Source organism: Anabas testudineus, chromosome 16, assembly GCF_900324465.2.
Source record: "Anabas testudineus chromosome 16, fAnaTes1.2, whole genome shotgun sequence".
Lineage (NCBI taxonomy): Eukaryota > Metazoa > Chordata > Actinopteri > Anabantiformes > Anabantidae > Anabas > Anabas testudineus.
The window spans coordinates 21,666,301-21,687,283 of NC_046625.1; the positions used below are offsets into that span (position 1 = coordinate 21,666,301).

General features: G+C 39.5%; 1 protein-coding gene across 1 annotated transcript in view; it reads right to left on the reverse strand.

Moving 5' to 3' along the window:
- Positions 1-20,219, reverse strand: part of LOC113169592 (dolichyl-diphosphooligosaccharide--protein glycosyltransferase subunit STT3B-like) — a 34,796-nt gene extending 14,577 nt beyond the window's left edge. The window contains exon 1 of the mRNA XM_026371140.1: positions 19,598-20,219. Coding sequence (XP_026226925.1) covers positions 19,598-19,875 — 278 coding nt within the window. The 5' untranslated portion in view covers positions 19,876-20,219. The remainder of the gene's footprint in view (positions 1-19,597) is intronic.
- Positions 20,220-20,983: the final 764 nt, after the last annotated feature.

The window sequence follows — 20,983 nt, forward strand, 5'->3', positions numbered from 1 at the left end:
GTGATACAGTCCATGATACACTACGTCACCTTTGAAGGTTGACCTTGTTTGTCGTTAGTAATGCATTAATCAGTGATACTTTGTGACCCCTTTAAATACCTTATCAGTTGTCACAAAGTGCTTCATTGACAGATTAATATTCTTCAGGGTTTTCAGAATGACTCCTACTGGTCCACGTTGTACTCATGATGCAGCAAGACAACCCCCAGAAATTTCCAACAATCAGCTACCTGATGCTCTGGATCACTTCAAAAATATTCCTCTTAGATTATTAGTGCAAACCACAAAAGGACCAGACCTAAAGGGAAACAATGTATTTTTTTTTTTTCTTTAGCCCAGACAAGGTTCAGTGACCTGAAGGACTTAACTTTTAATATCTCTGAAATAAAAAGAGTTTTTTATAGTCAAAGTTGTTGAAGAGCTTTGATCATATGAGTCTTTTCCAATGGTAACATGGTACTTTAACATGGTACTCAATTGCATTTTACGGTTCACTGCCCAATACGTGACTGTTCCTGAGAAAAAGAGAGCACAATTTCCTATTTCTATTTAAAAAAAAAAAAAAAAAAAAAAAAAAAGGAAATAAATATAAACATAATGGAAGATAAGAAATTGAAAATGGAACTGATGAGCGTTACGTAGACCAAAAGGTGTTCGTTCGATCGGCTCTAAATCAAGGTAAGAAAATAAAAATATTTTGTGATGAACCTTTCAATACAGTCAACCTGTTCTATGAATCTGGTGTGTGGGCTAAGCCACTGGAGCTGTACTAGACAGCCTAGACAACCCCTCCCCATAAAAAGTCTGCACTGTGAGCAGGTTTGGCAGGTAAGCTGACAACAAAACTTAAAGTCTGAGCATTTTTAAAAATGTCAAAGTTGCAGCAGTGAAAAGATACAATTGAAGAAACTTCAGAGTGTCAGCTATGAACGTAGTTGGAAGTTATGATGTGTCACAACAAAGTCACAGCATGGAAAAACATTTCAAAGAACCACAGAAATAAACTGATGAAATACTCTAATATGAACATTGGTGGCAAGAAGCAAACATTATAGCAGCAAATAAGGAGCAGAGATCCAGAGACATCCTGAAAACTGGTTTCATCAGTGTCATAGCCAACAATCAGTTGCCAGCTTTAGATGTGATGAGACAGATTTTTTTAAATTGCTATTCGAGTAGAGTGCCACTATTAAAAAATGCTGCATGGCCTTGAGACAGAGACAGTGCTGAGACCCAGCAGCTAGTCTGCCTGTGCCCTGAGCTCCATACCAACCTACTGTCCCTTCATGAAAAAGGAATTTGATAGAGAGGACAGCAGAATACACTTGCTCAAATACTGTATGTGTGAGTGCCAGATGGGGTGGGAACTGCATGGATGTTCATGCTCACTCTCAAGGCTCACTTATTTGACTTAAAAAAGAAGAAGAACTTCAGATTCTCTCTCTCTCTCTCTCTGCTTCTAATGTGCTGTGTCTAGTGTTGATTTTTGTCTTTCACAATGCATACAGTGTCACAGCACTGAGAGGGGTGTCGGGCTCACATGCTGAGATACAGCCTATATATTTTTATTTACCAACCCTGCAATGGGTGGACAACAGCTCTATCTCTACAACAGCCACAGATACAAGTAGGTAGCTGAACATTGGTCAGAAGACTGATACTATATATAGTGTACAATGATCAGCTACAACATTAAACTACCTGATGGTTTTAATCAGTGCACCTGGCTGATCTGTGTATTTCTTTCATTCATTAGGAGTATCCAAAGAAATATTAGAATGGTTATTTGTGAAGAAGGAAAGGGGCCTGATCCTAATTTCATTAAAATCTGCCCTAAAAAGCCTCCATGGATGGTTAAGAACCAACTAATAAGCTCTGAATGTAATAAAATCCTCCAGCCAAGGACTGTAGACTGTATTCTATATATGTCAAGCGTATCTCTGTGCCTGGAAGATAAACTAATAAAACTATTACTAGATGTATGGTACTGCTATTGGCAAGATCAACTCCATGATTTATTTGCTCTTAGCTTTAAAGGACAGAGCAAAATATACATATTCACTCCTGCAGCTTTCCACTTAAACATATTGCTACAAAACCAAAATACAGTGGTAGGCTTCCATTAGGAGCAACATTCAGTGTTAAATGGGAATTCATCTGCAGAAGCAAACCACTGCAGAAAAGAATCATTCTTAAGTGCTTTTCAAATGTGCACTGAAACTTATTGTAGACATTACCTGGTTGACAGGTTGTGAAAATGCAAATGACCAAAGCCATTGGATTGAACATTAAATGCACCTCACCTTGCCAGCTCCCTAGTACAAAGTCCATATAACAACAAAACACACACTGACACTATCAACACAAAAACAGTTAAATGCGTCCATCTGGTCTTCATGCTCTGAACAAATCACTGATTTCCACAACATTTGTTGTGCCACCTCCTGCCTGCCAGGCTCCACCCTACTTCTAAACCACCTGGAGTATTTCTGGTATGTCAGAACGCATCCAACACAGACAAACTGGACAATCTACAGGTGTTGAAAGCACAAATCTGAACAATGCTTGGGACCTAATTTTTCTTCACATCGTTCAGAGTTCTTGTGAGAAATTGGTTTTAGTCAATTGTCATTAGGCAAAAAAGGGTTAGCTAGACATATCAAAAGTCTATAAATTATTCAGATACACAGCTGAAAGCTTCCCGGCACAGAGATCTGTTTTAATACATGCCCCACGTTGGCTCAAACAAATGCCTGAAGTGGGCAGCAGCAAGTGGATAAAAATACAAATGTAAGAATCATTTTAAGAAATCACTATGGTAACACATCTAGCAGCCTAACTCTGGATACATAAGATAATTTATAGTACAACATATTTCACTGTGGTTACCCTGTGTGTGATGGATGATGTCACTTCATATAGTTGTTCATCGGTACAAATTAAGAGTCAGTCTGTTTTACATTAGAATCTCACTTTAGATTATTTGATGTACTGCTGGAGGAAGGGTGATGTCAGATGTGGGAGTTGTTATGTTTCCGTTCTCCCTGTGCAAGCTCACACTTGCTCTGCTCACTCATTAAATGGCAGATGGCCAAAGAGCAGCCAAACTGAGGGAGCTATCCTCTTTTAATGACCTATACCACTAACTTTTTAGCCAGAACAGCCAGGGAAGCAGCAGCCAGCTTCTGCGTGGTGATTATGCTATGTGATTATTATGTTTTCAGAGAGTGTGTGTGTGTGTGTGTGTGTGTGTGTGTGTGTGTGTGTGTGTGTGTGTGTGTGTGTTTGTGTGTGTCTGACACACGAGAAGTGGAAAACATACAGCTCTGTGAAAATGAGAGGTGGTGATATTAAAGACACTTTAATATCACGGTTTATTCCAGGTTTCCCAATTTTGTCCAAAATGTGCACATCAAGGTGCCAGAAAACAGACCAAAATAAATAAGAGCTTTTGAGGAGATCAACATAAAAGGTTGTTGTGCCTAAAATTGCATAAATTGCAAACAAAGTGTGGAAAATTTTCATTACTCCAAGACGGAAAAACTGCCAGTTAGCTTTATGAGCAGAATTAGTGGTTAGCTCCAGTGATCTAGTGAGAGCTGTTGAACTGAAACTGTAGAAATAAACTCCAGTTTTAAGACGAGGCAGTTAACATTGTTTGGTTATATTGATTGTATCTTTATTTTGGGAACAGGTGACAAATGACAAGGAATCTGGCTACTGGACTTGGATAAAAAAAATGTATAATGTTGTTATGTTAGGCTGATTCATGGTTCACCTAAAACCAGTATTGTCAGGAGTCAAGCTCTGTTCTTTACACTGCAGTCTTCTCCTGTGTTGGTTTTCGCGTTCATGTAAAGCACATATAGTGTTTTGTTGTTCTGATTCAGAGCAGAACACAATAATACCAATATCCGTAAGTTGGTGTTCCTATAAAAATATAGAGTAAACATAATACTGTATTGCTGTAGGATCGGCCTGATGGGAACCATTCAGCTAACTAGCACAGTGTGGGGTTACAGAAAGGGGAAAGGAAGCACTGCTCAGAGTCAAGTTGGTGTATTATTCCTAAAAGGGAGATAGAGCTGCCACAGGCAGGGGTCAGAGGGCTGCAGTATATAGAGTTTCATATCAGGCTGGAGAGTCCTCACCCCACATACACAGAAGGAGGTCAGAGGCCCGTTAAGAGAGAAAATAAAATAGCCTTTTCTGTTCACCTATCTCATCTGATTCTGCTGGAGTGTAAAGAGGCATGTTGTGTAACTGGTTGGGACTCTGAATGCTTGATGAGATAGGAAGCAACTGACATGGAAGGAATTAGCCTCTCTTCTCCTGTCTGCCTGTAACAGCAAACATTAAATCCTTAAATTCCACTCATCTCCAAACTCCACCGGTCCATTTGAAGTAAAACCTAATTTTACAGTCCATGCAGATGGTAGATTTTGGTGGCACGGGTGGGGGTTGCTCTACTCTACTGGTGAACTATATGTGAACTATGGTACCTGAGATGTGATGTGAGAGAGAGAGAGAGAAGACAAAAGAGATAAGAAAAGTACCATTCTATTCAGAAGTTGTTACTGTTACTCAAGCTAAAACAAATTAAAATATATATACGTCCATACGTCTGTCCAGCCTCATATTCTAATCAATTCATCTATGTATTCAAGTGGATGTTTGAGCCACATGTGCTGAAATTCCTTCCAGGTGTTCCTGAGAAATTGTAAGACAGACTGGTGACCTTTGACCACAAAAATCTAATCAGTCCATCCCTGACTGGCAACATTTGTACCAATTGCAAAGACATTTCCTCAAGGCATTCCTGAGATATTGTATTCCTTAATCCACCTGTCTCATAAATGTCCCAGTTTTACTTCAAAGACTAGGACTGCAACTCATTATCCATATTTCCAGCATTCTTTGAGTTATATTAAATGTCCTTTTCCTAACTTTTCCTAAAGCTCAAGCTCAAGCTGAAATCTTCAAATTTCATGCAATAATGCAAACCTGAAAGTTATTCAATTACTTTCAAGATGTTTATAATTTATTTTCAGTTGCAAACTATCACAACTTAGAAACATTACTGAGATGTGTTTAAATAGCTGTGAATTTAAGGCAAGTAAACCAGATTAGTTCTCACTTGGATTTGAGTCCACCTGTAAAGTATGCATATTCACTTAAACTCAACTGTTCGGGTCACTTCACGAGCAAGAACTGCCGTCCCTGCTTGTGCTTGTCTATGCCTTGAAATGTTACATATTCTGTTTTGTTGCTGCATTTTCATGGTGTAAAATGTGTTTTCTGAAAAGTCATCCTGTTTGTCCTCTACTTTGCAAATGTATTTTTCATTTTGTTTTGTGTGTTTACTGAAACTCTTTTGTTATATTTCTTTCTTTCTTTTTTGTGTCTCGTGAAACATTTTCTTTTCTTTTGTGTTTTGCACCTCAGGGTCACCATATGAGCAGTTACAGTGAAATTTATCCTTCAAGCAAAAACAAACAGTAAAGTTTAACGTAACTGGCATTTATTTAGGTAATGCCTGACAAGCAAAAGGGAAACACGTTTTCTTCCCAGAAGTGCTCATCCTGCTGACTGGTTAGCTCTGACACCTGATACAACACACACTGAAACAGAGTCCCTGATTGACATGACACACCATCACACATGCCTTAAGGAAATATGTTTTTCTGGAGTCTCAGAGAGAGTCCTGAAGCTACAATCTGAAGAGATGGTGCAGCAAGAGTCTGAAACAGCTGCACTATACCGATAAACTTTTTTGGCATACATATACTTTATGGTTATAAAACAAGCTAAAAGTGCTGCATAACTAGAAATATATTTAAGTTATTTATATTTAAATTCTCAGACACCACAATCTACAGAATTTTTTTTAAGTACTACGCCTTAATGAAGGCCAAGCTCACAGAGTTGCTTTGAGTTTGTTTTTGGATGTGTTGGTTGATCAGTTAGAGGCTCAGCACTAACAGCTGGACAACTACACTATCTCAGTCCATTACTGTTAGAATGATTATTTAATGAAGAACTGCTTTGTTCCTCCAACCAGCTGCTGCTCAACACATCCCAGTGCCTCCAAAACATATCAGGGATGACGAGACACACCAGCTCTGTGTTCACCGCACGCACGCACGCACACACACGCACGCACACGCACACACGCACACACACACACACACACACACACACACACACACACACACACACACACCTCAAGTAGTGGGGGTGTAACTGTACTGAAACCGAGACCAAAACCATGATACAAATGTCCACACTCTTGTGACCCAGTTCCAGAAGACCCAAAAGCTTGGGATGTGGTTTATGCTCTCAAACCCATGAAAACCGTGACAACTCTGTTGAGCACTGAACAGCTGCCGAAGGTTTCACTTATAATATCAATGAAACGCACAATTCTGGATTCTACAAAGCAGACCTCCAAGTCAGCAGTTGTGAAACGTAAAATCTGCCGTCTTCAACAACAGATTTGAACACTGCACTTCAGTTACTGTAGTTCACAGACACGTAAGACTGTAAGAGACCACTTATTTGTATTTGGTATGTTATTTAAACTTACATTATAACAAATGTTATTTAACTTCAAATAGTACATGCATACTACTAATACAAATAGTTCGTTATGGGTGGACTATGTTACAGGTAACATGCATAGGCATAAAAATATATAAACAACAAGGCCTGGTCTGTGGAAACTAGCCCGCTCCTACACAACTGTCAGTCCACTGGACAAGGACTCCTTGTGCTCACAAAACCCAATAAAACCCATGTAAGCCTCAATGTCAAAAAGTGGGTGCAGCTAAATGATACCTTTTACACCAAATGCATTATTTCAACTTTGTCTGGTCGACATAATGACAATATGTAAGTAAGTATAGTATTAAGTGTAGTAGCAAGCAATGTAAGTCACTTAACACACAATGTAATTAAGTATTAATCATGTGTCTCATAGTGGACACAGAAGCTTAAAGCTCGCTTATGTTGTGGCTCCAGGACAGCTGACTTGTGTTTGCATTGCCCATGGTGTCTGGCAGTACATCGGCTATATTCACTTGATGAAAGAGTCAAAACAATCTTGGTGCAGAGTAAAAAACCCAACTGATGGCCAATTTCTTGCCACCATGGCTGACAGGAGGAGACAAACCAACTAGCCACTGTAAAAACCAACCTCCATTTAGCTGGTGGCTTGGTGCCATTAGTCACCCTGCATGTCACAGAAAGTTATTCAAGAGTAACTAAAACCTCTAATTCTGCTGAATGCCTCTTTCTAGACATGTTTAAAAAAAACTACAGCAGAAGAGTAAGAGAATCATAGTTGCAGGAGGTGTGGCCATCTACTACAAGAGTTTCTCCAGTGTATATCTGTGGGCAAAATCTAACATAATTGTTTGTCGGTCCTAAATATTTTGTACAGAATCAGGCAGGGTCAGGTTTTCTCCCAATTAAAAAGAACTGAGATAACACCTCAAAAACCAGAAAAATGTGTGTACCATCCACCTCTTCCTTAACAGAATTCTCCGACTTTCTGTCTGATTTAGTTCTTAGTGCAGATAAAGTGATAAGAATGAGTGACATCCAAGTAGATGTTGATGATAACTGCCTCAACACTGCATTTAACTCACTATTTTGTTGATCTTAGTGCTGCATTTGACACTATAGATTATGTCATTAAGGTTAAAGGAACAGCACTAGGCTGGTTTAAATTCGTGCCTGTCTTTTTTTCCCTCTATATACAGTATGTCCCACTTAGGCAATATTAGGAAACACTCTATACAACACTATACATACATAAATTGCTATGCAGATGATACCCAGCTATATGTATGTATGAAACCAGAAGAAACTAATCAATTATTCAAACTTTAGGCATGCTTAAAAGACAAAGGCCTGGATGTACTCCAATTTCCTTATCATAAATTCAGATTAAACAGAGGTTATTTTGTTGGGTCCAAAACATCTTAGACATTATGTCTAATCACAGTGATCTCAGTTATGTCCAATTCTGTGAGGAATCTCTGAGTTATCTTTGACCAGGTTATCTCCTTTACTTCATAGATAAAAGAAATGTCTACAACTGCCTTCTTCCACCTGAGGAATCTTGCTAGTCTGGTGGGGGACCTCTACTGATACACTGAGGTGCTCTCCTCTTTTCTATCCATTCAAATGCTACCATTGCGCGTCGTTAACTTTGCGCCTTCTCCCTCCTTTAGTTGTGCTTCCTCTCTGTACTTTTCTGCAGGTATCCTCGGCCTTGGAGCTGTATTCCTCCAGAGTGCAGTACTGGCCCTACCAACCTGCCCAGTGTTTTTGCTGCTTATTCTTGTTGTTTTTTGTTGCCTGCTGTTCTTTTCCCTCTCCTCTTTGAGCTCACCCTGAGCATGGTTCTGCTTGAGGTTTCTTCCTCTAAAGGGAGTTTTTCCTCTCCACTGTTGCCTAGTGCTTGCTGAAATGGGATTGTTGGGTTTTCTATACATTTCTAAATACAAGTATGCTCTGTAAAGTCTTAAACCTTACACTGTAAAGTGCCTTCAGTAATTCTGTTGTGATTTGGCACAATACAAATAAAATGAAATTAAATTGAATTGATTCCAGCATACTGTGTGAGTTATGTGCTAGCTTGTTTTATGGTCTGTTCCAGTGAATCTCCTTGTACACCCAGTTTATATAAACTGCAAATATAGTACCCTTGGGTTTCAGAGTACACACTGGCCTCCATAGAAGAGTCCAAGACCTGACTAAATCCAAATGTATCCCTCCCCATTCAGTGTGCATTTGCTGTAATGCAGACCCACGAAGTCCCTGTAGCTCCGAGGAATATGTTGAGAGGGTCATCCATGAGAATACACTGCTAGGCTGCAGACCATATGCCAAAATGTATTTTTAGCTATTAGAGTAGAAACACAAGGATTGCAATCCTGTACTTGCTTGTTTATTGCATTACTGATGTGACTGTGCGAATGAGACTAATAAGCTCCCTCCTTACGTTTTGCAAAGATTTAAAGGTGGGAGAGTACAAGCAGGCTGCTCATCCACTCTTTCTCTTGGCCTCTATTATGACTCTCTGATACTCTGCTCCATTCAAAGGTTGAACCCATAATTAAAAATTAGCCACAGCTGTGTAAATACTTGTTAATAAAGGTATCCTTGTATTACAAGCATTAACTAATACAAGCTTGCTCTGTCACATATTTAATCATTAGAGTACAAAGCATGCTGACTGCCCAGAGGAGTTGAGCAGGATACCCAGGCCTCTCAGCAAATGGTATGCAATGGTATTTATTTAACATTGCTCCCATACTGTACAACCTCAGACATCTAAGGGCATGGCAGACCTGCTGAACAATGTTTGTTCCTCCATGAAGTTGGACACCAATAGTATGGGTCAATGTAATTAGTTCCCTGCTGAAGTCGCCCATTCACCACCACCCATGTGATCATGCTGGAAAAGTAATGCAAATATATTTATAGTAACTAGAGCAACTGCAGTTTTTCATCATGAGACCTGGAGAGTTCACAGGCCTATCTAAGGTGGTTGACTGCTGAAGATGAAGGAGCCAATATGTTCTTTGGCTGTGGCTGCTGGGGCAACACTGTCCTATTTGTCATTTGGCTTCTTCTTCAACAGAAACACATTTTAGAAGGGTTTTAAAAAGCTGAAAAACTGCTGTTAAGTTGATACTTACAATGATTAGAAACTGTGTAAATAAAATTAACAATGACCTACAAAGGTTCAAAAGAGACTACTGAGGTCAAGTAATTATCTGTATTCACTGAAAATTATTTTGTAACCACAATATGACCTGTATATAGTAAATATCAAGTTGTACTAGGAAAGTGGAGAGGAAAACAACTTGTGCAAACTACAGGGAAGAGTCGATAGAAGGAAACCTTACCAGCAACCTCATCACAAATGTCAGTCAGTGTATTTATATGCATTTAAGCAACAATGTTACGAAGAGAAATCAGATTAAATAAATTTGTGCCGCACAAACTGACAAGAGCAGAGAGAGTACAGAGCTTATTTTCACTACCCAAATGTGAATTTGAGCTCATTGGTCAGGAATACAACGTGAGTGTTTGGAGAGGAAAAAGAGTAGCATTTGATCAAAAGAATATTTTGCTACAAAAGAATGCATTCCAGTAAATACCAAATTTATGGGTGCAAATAAGAAGCCAAGAAACCAAAAAGCAACTTGCCTCTTTACAATTACTTGAAGAAATGCAAGCTGAAGCTTGGATAACCCTTTCCAGCAAGCTAGTTGGGGAGTCAGTGTCAAGTCTAATTTGGAACAGTTCTTTGTGTTTCAACAGTCAAAGAACTGGTTCTGGGCCAGGAAAACTGGTTTCCAGAGTGGCATAAAATCTTCACCGATCTAGAACCAAAAACTATTTATGTCAGGGGCTGGGGGCGGGATTATTGTGACCTATGAGTTCAACAAAAAGGGAGTAAAACTCAGAAAGAGACATTTTAATGCTGGTGTTTTAACTGAGCAAAATGTAACACAAATGTTGTTGGGCATAAAGTAGGAAGATTCACTAAAGTCATTTGATCCTGTATGTTTTCCAGCCGTCTGTCCACTATTTTGAAGGGGCTGAGACCCATTCTTAGACAAACACAAAGAGCAGAGAAAGACAGGCAAGAAGCAGATCACACTCACCGGCCTTTTCAAGTGCTGATAAATGCTCAGCCCACAAATTGAGAAGCGATTTAGAATGGCCATCCCTAGGTACCCTGAGTCACTCGCACTTGCTAATTGTCAGTGGCATATGCAAATGAAATGCTCACACTGTAGAGCCCTGAGGCCGTGAGACAGAAAGAAGAGATATTACGAAAAAAGAGCAGCAGCAAGGGAGGGTGCAGAGACTGACGAGATTACATCAAAGAGGAGCACTGTGTTATAGTAACTGGGTTAATATAACAGCAGAAACCTAATGACAGGTTAAAGCAGAATACAGGGAGGATGGAGGAAAAGATATAGGAAGAAGGAGAAATGAGCAAAGTGTGCTGCAGATTATTATGTTATGTAACACAATGCAAACACAGTGCTTTGTCTTTTATGCCACTTATCAAATTAGGACAAAGAATGAGTAAGCCTGATGAATATTTATAAGTGACAGTCACAGAGACTCTGTTTATTGTCATGTTAAAACATTAACAGCTCTGAAAAGAAGGCAAGATCATCATAATTTCTAGCTTTGTCAAGAAATTTATTCAGAATTTCAGCTTTTCTTTTGAAGTTAACAGTTGAATGCTAAATTATCTTTAATTATTAACGCACCTTTTGTGTGGATTTTAAGAGAGTTCATTCATTTTTTTTATTAAAAAAAAAAACGGAAAAAAAAAAAAAAAAAAACACTTGATTTTTCAATTTTCATTTCCAAAACCTAAATGAAAAAATCTGATGACGGTTTGTTTTCCGATTTTGGAAAAATAAATAAAAAAATAAAAATAAAAAACGGCACTTGTATTCCATTTTAATTTTATTCATCTGTAATTTGTGTCATATTTAGAGTTACTAACATAAGTGGGCAGCTATTTACTGTAGTGCTAGAACACTGAAAAAACCAAAGTTCTGCATCAATTGCCGTAGAACCTCTAATAGTTCTTTGTAAACCATGACCACAGCGAGGTTTCTGTGCTACCTTTTCTGTCCCAATTAAATCATCATTTTCTATATCTCTTTCAATGTCTAATCATACTCTTACCTTATATGTGTTTAGTATTGGCCTCAAGTAATACTGTGAGGAATCTCTGAGTTATCTTTGACCAGGATATCTCCTTTACTTCATACATAAAAGAAATATCTACAACTGCCTTCTTCCACCTGAGGAATATTTGTAAAATTAGGAGCATCCTGTCTCAAAGTGATGCTGAAAAACTAGTCCACCCATTTGTTACTTCCAGACTGGACTATTGTAATTCATTATTAATAGTTTGTCCCAATAACTCCTTAAAAAGCCTCCAGTTAATCCAAAATGCTGCAGCCAGAGTTCTGACTGGAATTAGCAAGAGAGATCATATTTCTCCTAGCTTCTCTCCATTGGCTCCCTGTAAAATCCAGAATAGAGTTTAAAACACTTCTCATCACATATAAAGCACTTAATAATCGAGCTCTGTCATATCTTAAAGACCTCATAGTTCCATATTTTTCCCCAAGCAGAACACTTTGTTCTCAGACTGCAGGTTAACTTGTGGTTACTAGACTTTCCAGAGTATGAGGCAGAGCCTTTAGCTTTCAAGTTCTCTCCTGTAAAGATCCTAGCTCAGGTTTGAGAGGCTGACACCCTCTCTACATTTAAGACTAGACCTAAAACTTTCATTTTTTATAAAGCTTATAGTATATTATAGTATATATAAAAATGGCTTAGGTCACACTGAACTATCTCTTAACTATGCTGTTGATTGCTGTAGGTTAGTCTGCTGGGGGACCTCTACTGATGCACTAAGCTGAGCTGTCCCTACCAAACTGCCCAGTGTTTTTGCTGCTTATTGTTGTTGTTGTGTGGTTTGTATTTCTCTCTATTTTTTCCACTCACCTCAACCAGTCAAGGTAGATGGCCGCCCATCCTATTCTATATACAGTTATATTTGGTAAGGTCTTAAACCTTAAACACTGTAAAGTGCATTGAAATGACTTCTGTTGTGACTTGGTTCTATACAAATAAAATAGAATCGAATTGAAAACTCATCAGTTGACTTCAGAGGGAAAAAGTCAGCTGCTAGCTGAATGTTTTGTACGCTAATATAATTCAATATGACTTGCTCAGTAAAGAAAGAACTCAATTTTGAACAGCTTCATTTTAACTGATACTAATCCATTCAGCATCTTAAATAAACCATCTTTCTGAATTCATATCCTGAATTTCATTTTGTGAAGTTAACTGCATTATCAGTTCCTTCATTTCATTATTACCTAAATTGCACAACTGTAAACACATTACAAAAACTATATCATTTCAATTGAAAGGTATCCTTCATTCTGTTTACTAGGCTATGAAGGTTGCCTCCAGTCTGAGAAGATTCATGGAAAAGCAACTACTGCTTTGTCTCTTTGATGCCAGCAGGATCAGACAAGCACATCTCTGCACAATGAGAGGTTTGCCCAGAGTGATATAAAGACAAGCCAATTAGCTGTTGACTGGGGAAAACATAGCAAAGCAAAGGGCAAGTAGGGCGCTCAAAGAGGTGATTGTAGAGAAAAACAAGTCAGCTGACATTCTTGGAGTTATAAAGTGTTATATGACATGGTAATGAAAAGAATTGTTATTTAAAGTGAATTAAAATGTAACGAAAAAAAGTTAAACAGCCTAAAATGAATTCATAAATCGTACTTAACAACTGTCAATCAGTTAAATCCATTTCAGGTTTTATCTAACATAAGCTCCTCTGCTACATACAGACTCTGAATCTACACATAAAACACGGATTAGGTAGCATGCAGATACCACAAGGAGCATATCAACTAAAGATAGGCATCACAAGGCAGAAACATCAAATGAAACACTTAAACACATTATCAGGACTGAAAAGAACACGACGGTTTATTGCACAGCTGTTTCATCATCACTGTCACTGCGCTTATACAGTACTAGTATTTTTGGGACAAAAAAAATAAAAAAACATACAGGTCCAGAGTTAATATCTTGCACAGAAGCACTACAGCACATCACAGTCAATGATTTGTCTTACAATAGCAGTTAGGCAAAATGCATGCAGGCAGTGCAAATAGTCCAATGTTCATAAAGATACACAGTCTGACAAACAATAACTGCATCTGTGTAACTGGAGGAGAAATTAAACAGAAACTACTCTGTCAGCTCGAACGCATTGCCACATAAGCTGTACCTGATATCTGTCTCATTGCAGCAACAAAGTATAACCCACTGCAGCCTGTGACACATCTGACCCCGTCTTCTTTCTCTGATTAAATAAACAGCAGCGTGAACCGTAAGAAGCAGAGCACGACTTATTTTTAAACACCGATTTCTCTGAATGCAAATGAAGGGACAGAGCTGCTTTAAAAAAATAAATAAAATTTTCTTTTTAAAAATTAAACACTATAAATTAAACATTACATGCAGACTGACTTAAATACTAAAACATTTTGAAACAAAAGATGTATTTATGACACCACAAAGGACCAGGCTCCTATGTGCTTTATGAACACACTTGTTTTCAAACAGCATGGAGTCTGTCAATTAATTTAAGGCTTATAAAAATAGGGTTTTTATCCAACCTCAACAGCAAAAATCATGAGGTGAACTCAATCATATCTCCCTAAAATTCAATATGAAACAAATCATACTGCTGGCATTACCCTTGCTGTTCACCTAGTCATGTCAAAAGAGTTTTTTTTTTTAATTAGTGAAGTGAGCATGTTTGTGTTCTGTTACTGCTGCCATAGGAGAGGAGTGCGGTGAGAGGAGAAGAAAACTAGTTAATGTCTAATGAGGTCTGGTCTATCTAACTGAAATGCTGCTTTTATAATCATGGGATATTAACCAGTGCAATGACTACTTTTTATTTGCATTCACCATCTTTGTGTTACTGTCCTTGCTGCAGTGGAGTGAAAGTGTAAAAGTACCAACATTGTCGAAAATAAAAGAATCCTCTTTGTGTTGTTATTTAGAGTTGAACTATCCCTTCACCTGTTAGATGTGTTTGTTAGAGTGACTCAAGAAAAGTCTGGAACACCAAACCAAACTTTGTCAACACAGTTTTAAGCCAAAGCAATGAACAGTGCTTTACAGTGCAGATGGACAATGACCTTAAGTTTACTGTGAAAGCGACACAAGACTTTTTTGAAAGAACAGAAGTGGAAATTGGCCAAGTCAGTGCTCCCACCTGAATCCAGCTGAGCATTAATTTCACTTCCTGAAGGCAAAACTGAAGGCAAAATGCCTCCAAAACAGGCAGGAAGTGAAGACAGGTGCAGAAAAAGGCTGACAGAGTGTGACCAGGGTGTGGTCATTGACTCGAAAATCCCTTGCAACCAAGTATTAAATTCTGTTAGTTTATTTGAAATATTTTAAGTACCTGACATCTGGGGCTCTGTGAATTCATACACAGTTCTTCTTTGTTTGACGAAATCCTTGTGGTGGAGCATGACACTTTTAAGGTGTAAACTCAACATTGTAAAATGAATAAAATTCTAAAAAAGTTGTTTTGGAATTTTTGGGAGTGAACGTGTGTCAGGCTAAAAAAAAAAAAAAAAACTAAAAATGTAGTGATATGCAAAGTATTTCCGTCATGTGCGTTATACATTATAGTTGCAGGAGACATGTTGCAAGTGTTTATCAGAGTTTAATGTAAATAACAAAGCCACCTTAAAGGCAAAATGCTGTGCTCTCCATCATAAAAGGGTTCAATATGCTAGCTTCCTTTATCAGCTGCCTTGGGTCAGTCCTGTAAACCACAATGTAAGTGAGATGAATAAGCAGAAACAAGTGAGAAAATAACCAAATTTGACGATGCATCCAGGGTAAATGAAGCCAACAGGCAAAGATGAAGGTCTGTTTTATTATTCTGTTTCAAGCAGACACTCTTCATTCTCTCCTCATTTTCCTCCCAGGTCTACCTCCTCTTTCAATTGAGCCTTCAAAACCACAGTTATCCTTCTCAGGAAACACAGAGGAGGAACTAGACATTTTACAATCGATGTACAAAAGCAGCAAAGTTCAGTTCTAATACTTCAACACACAACACACAACACAAAACCTTCTCTTCTCTTCTCTTCTCTTCTCAAAGTGCCTTGTAATGTGGCACAACTGATAACAAATTGCGCTGCAGCCCAATCACACTTACTGTGCACAAATCATCAGTTCAATAAACACCAAGCCAGTTCCTATTATCTTCTATTTGTGGATGTAACAATGGAGAGAAGGCTCTCCTCATATTAGGCTAGCTATACAGTTATCACACTCTGATTTTTGTCCTCTTTAGAGAGTGACATTCTTCTCTATTCACTTCCCCAAACATCAAACAAGTCACTATTAATATATCATTAGTGTCTATTGTGAACTCATTCAACATAGATCCCATGATTTGCTGTTGGGCAGCTGCACATAGGTGATGAAATCACTAGGGGTTCAGTGTCCTCTGCCCAGGATGCTTTGCCATGTGGCCAAGAGGAACCAGGAGTCGAACCACCAACCCTGGAATTTGTGTATGACTGTCCTACCAACTGAGCTACAGCCTCAGAAAGTGCACCTTAACAAACCATTTCCAAACAAGCTGTGTGATATAATAAAAACAAACTTCAACCAGTCTCTTTTTGAGTGTCTCTCCTGTGTGATTATAACTTTGTCTATTTATGAAGGCCACTGAATTAGGCCCATAAATTGTTCTGTGGTTATACTTATTTATGCGTCTGCTACAAATTTTATCCAATCCAATTAGAAAAAAAAGTAGAGTAGAAATTAAAGTTTCTTGTACTTGACTCTTTTAGTATTTGGTTTTGGCAGTAATTATATATCAAACTAATTATATGTATAATTATAGTCTTATATATTTGGTGTTAGCATTAACATTAGCAGCAAAGCTAATTTAACCATTTGACAGGCAGCCAGGACTACATTAGTGCTCGCTGCTCTCACTAAAGTCAAACTGAAGCATCAGCATGGTTCTTTGGAAACTGTTGCCAGTAAAGAAAGTGCGGCTAATTCACAGACCTGCGTCACTTAGAAAGAAATTGTCAAAACAAAGTCCAGCATGAACCACAAGGCTGTTTGTAGCAGACTGTGGTGGATGTCAGAAGCACTAGTTAAGGAAACTTTAAGTTAAGAGGTAACAGGTTATTGCTGAGAGTATGAGCCACCTTAAAACTATGTCTACATTAGATTGGACAAGTTCATAAATGTCTAAAAGGATAAATAAATGAACTTATTTCTAAATTATCTTGTACTACAAGATGAAAAGCACTAGAATTTGAATGGGCAGTGAATTCTAGTCTTTATTCAGTCTGTCCCTGCCGGGTGGCTAACTTTACCTAGCCAGCTGTGTGCAGATATTACACTTATTTGATGTTGACACAGGCAGTGCAGATGAATTAATGACCAGACTTTCGGTTTTTGCCCTGTCTTTGCTCAGTAATGATCAGAGTAAATGTCTGTATTTAGTTGAAGCATCTGCTCCTGACAGATTTTTTTTATATGCATAATGACAATGCCCTTCTAAGTGGTGCAGGTTTGTTGCTACTCTTACTGAATCCTTTTACACATTGGGGCCCAAAAGTCATTGCTGTGTCATGTTTTATTTATTTCACATTTGCCAATTAAAATATGAAGCGTGGTGCACAGTTTTATGCAGTGTGAAATGCTGTTACAGTTTAGTTTATTCTGTGCATGTCATGTATTTTTATATTTAAAGGCAATAACAGTAGGTGAAACATTTTACTTAACATGAATTCTAAGGAAATTTCCTCTGAGCCATCATTTGCAGAGCTAGGGCTTTGAGAGAAAGATGACAGGTGGATCAGATGCAGTCTCCTTGCCAGACCTTGCCTGGGGGAGGACCAGTTCACCAGCAAGCATCTGACAGTGCTAATTAATCTGTTTTGCTTCTTTTTAATGCTGTTCCGTGCATGATTAACACAGTATACACTCTAACGCTTAACACTCAAAGCATAACTAACCTTGCATGCGCCAGCTGCTAAATGCCGGTCCAGACCTGCTTTCAATTTCATATCCAATAGCACAATCTCACACCTATATAGGAAAAGGACTATCAACTAGCCACATCAAAAGAACACATCAGAGAGTGAATGAGAAGGAGAAAGGTATAGAAAGTGTAGCGGACTGGTAATGCAAACATCTGTAAAAGGGAAATGATACACAACGACAGCAAACTTACAGTCAGGTCGCGATACATGAGAGAATACTGAACAGTGACGTTTCTTCCACAAGACTCCATCAATAATCTTAAAATGACTAACAGAAATTCAAACAAGCCAGTTAAACATTTACGAGGCAGCAATGTGTTACTCACCCTACACACAGACACGCACGCACACGCGCATGCACGCACTTCACCCTTGACACATGAAGCGTGGCAATATTGCTACAGTACAATATTGGAATGGGTTTATGAGAACTGACAAATATCAATAGATTAACTATATAAATAGTTTAGTATAAAAGTCTACAGTTACAATCTCACCCATCCAGAAATCTAGTACGGTGCTGTCAGCCAATAGAAAAAAGAGAATGACAGAACAATGCACTATTCACCATTCTCGCCTAGCCGAAGCTTTCAAGACTTCTCTTTTATTCAGCAGTCAGACACTGTTTAATCCACAGTGGTGGTCTCACAGTGATCATTAAATGATGATAGCAGATAGCTATAGGCAGATAGCATGCTGGTAGAGGTTTTGAAATAAAACACAAGCAATATGATGGACACTGCAAACAAAGAGAAAGAGCAGAGCGTAGGCCTGTTTAATCTGAGGTGCTTCAGGTCAGTTTGAAAATCATATGCATTGGAACGGATGTGAATCCGTACAAGTTAGGGCAGGCCTCCATACACCTGACTATGATCAAAGTCTGCTAAACTCACTCTCCAACTGGGAAATGTCTATTTATTTTTATTTTTCACATACCTTATTGACCCCACGGCTGCACACTGTCTATGATGGTACTACTATGTGGTTTAGCTAGTGAGTTGCCAGAAGCAAACCGGAAGACAACCACTGACAACTGCTCTACCAACTGAACCACAGGCCCCTGCCTGCTGCCTGGATGTACTAATACAGATTGAAGAGACCCCATTGACACTTTACTATATGTAGATATCATGCACAACTACTCAACTTTCAAAATCCATGCAGATCTGAAAACTTAAGTCATGTAGAGTAATGAGCACATTTCAATCTAACGACAAAAGACAGTTTCATCAACTCTGCAAGATCGCTGTTTAAGCAGCATACTAAAGTATTTAGTTACAGACATCTAGGACGTGCTGGTGCTGAAACAGGTGCACGGTACAGGACCGGCACACAGACTATAAGGAGCCATTAATCAGAGCACATGTGATCGGCCGGTGAATGAAGAAGACATTTCTGTGTGAGGGCCTGCTGCATCTTTCCGGGTTCACCTCGTTTCATGTCAACATGTCGCCGCCGACCTCCAGACTGTTATAAAGCTGCACTTCACGTTAGAGACGGACCTCACCTCTTCATGTTCAAACTGCACTGTGAAATCTAAATAATCTAAATAAAGCGGTAATAACTGATTTTATTGGCTCTACTGTGATGGAAGACACGAGAAGTGACGGAGGAGCTTCGTCCAGGATAACTGTCTGTAGGCTAAAGGGTCATTTTTCTCTAACAACTGGTTCAATTTGTAGCCAGTAAGCTAGTCGATAGCGGCAGGTCTGGAAGTCACTGCTTCCTAAACCAAAAAGTAAGCAGCAATTTTCTGAATTGAGGTGCGAGACTATAATGTGCGTAGCGTTCACCGAACATGTTTGAAAGGGAACTTCCTCACCGTGCAGCCGGGGCTCGCTAGCCACTGGTAGCAGCCTGCCCTGACGAACGGGTCAGAGTCACTGTGTGTTTGGGGGAAACAGACTCACCAGGGGTCAAACTCGTGAATGATGCTCTCGAAGCGAATGACAGCGAACAGCCTGGAGCTGAAACCGGCCAGCCACGCCAGGAACAGGATGGTGAAAGACAGCAGGGACTGCCACCCGGCCGGCTGCGACAGGCCGCCGGACAGACCTCCGCCTCCCGCTCCGGTGCTGCCGCTTCTTTCCGTGACCGCCGTGCTGCTGCGGCCGTTTCCAGAGTACGGAGCTCCGGAGTTCACCGGGGATTTGTGTTTGTTGTCGGAAGCCGGGTGATGCTCCGCCATATTCCACGTCGGTCCCGTCGTGGCAAGCAAGCGAAACGAGCTCTCTGGTATCACACGGTAAAGAAAAGCCCCCCTTCTTCCTTTTCTCTGCCACGCTCCACTTCCGAAACTACTTGCACCACCTTCCCTACACGCCCCGCATCCCCTAAAACACCTACTGCAATTCCAAACTTCTGGGCCTTACTTCCCACCGACCACAAAACCAGTAATACAATCCCAGGGAGTCACATTGCAGCACGGCTCTGCTGCGTGCTGGAAGTGCTGGAAGTGACACATTGAGCTCCGGCAGTTCCTCCTTCCTCTGGTGAAGCTGGGAGAAGGGGCGGGAACGGTGAGTGGAGCCGGAAGAGATATCAGCCTGTCACAGCGGGACAGGTACAGCCATGAGGTGCACGGCGTCCGGAGACGCCCAATCCCACGAAAGACCGCCTCTGACAGACAACCAAAGCAGCCAATGACTAAGGAGCGAGCCGACCACTGATGATTCTGTAATGAGGGAAAAGTGAAAAGCCGCAGTCACACCAACATTTGCCTTCCCACTGACATCCGGTAAGACAGGGGGAAACAGTGTGGGTGAGGATGTGATCAGAAGCGACAGGAGCTAGTGTGGCTGTCGTGCTGATGAGTAATAAATAAAATGAATAAAAGTTTGATGAGATTTCACTGTCACTTACACTCACAGCATGTCGCTGTCATATTTAATTAGAAAACTGCAGGGAAGTGTTAAGTCAGCAGCGGCCATGGCTGTGTCAATATAAGAAATCATTTTATATTTAACTGGGTAAATTGTAATCTACCTACAGCAGATGCTGTAACTCCTTATACAGGAATTTAGCAGACTCAACAAAGGTTTTCTCATTCACATCATGTAAATATGGACGTAATGTTAATTTTTAATTAATTCAACTTAATTCATTTATTTTCAGACGTCTTCAGAACATCAAAAATGAGTTGTTTTAATTTGATGTCTTTTAGATTAAAGCTTATAGATGGGTGTCTGCCAAGCATTTGCTCCATTCTCAGCACTGAAGTAATCTACTACAGTATATACATGAAACAAACTCACACAGATGAGTGTTTTCTCTTTGTTTTTCGTGGCTGCAGCGCC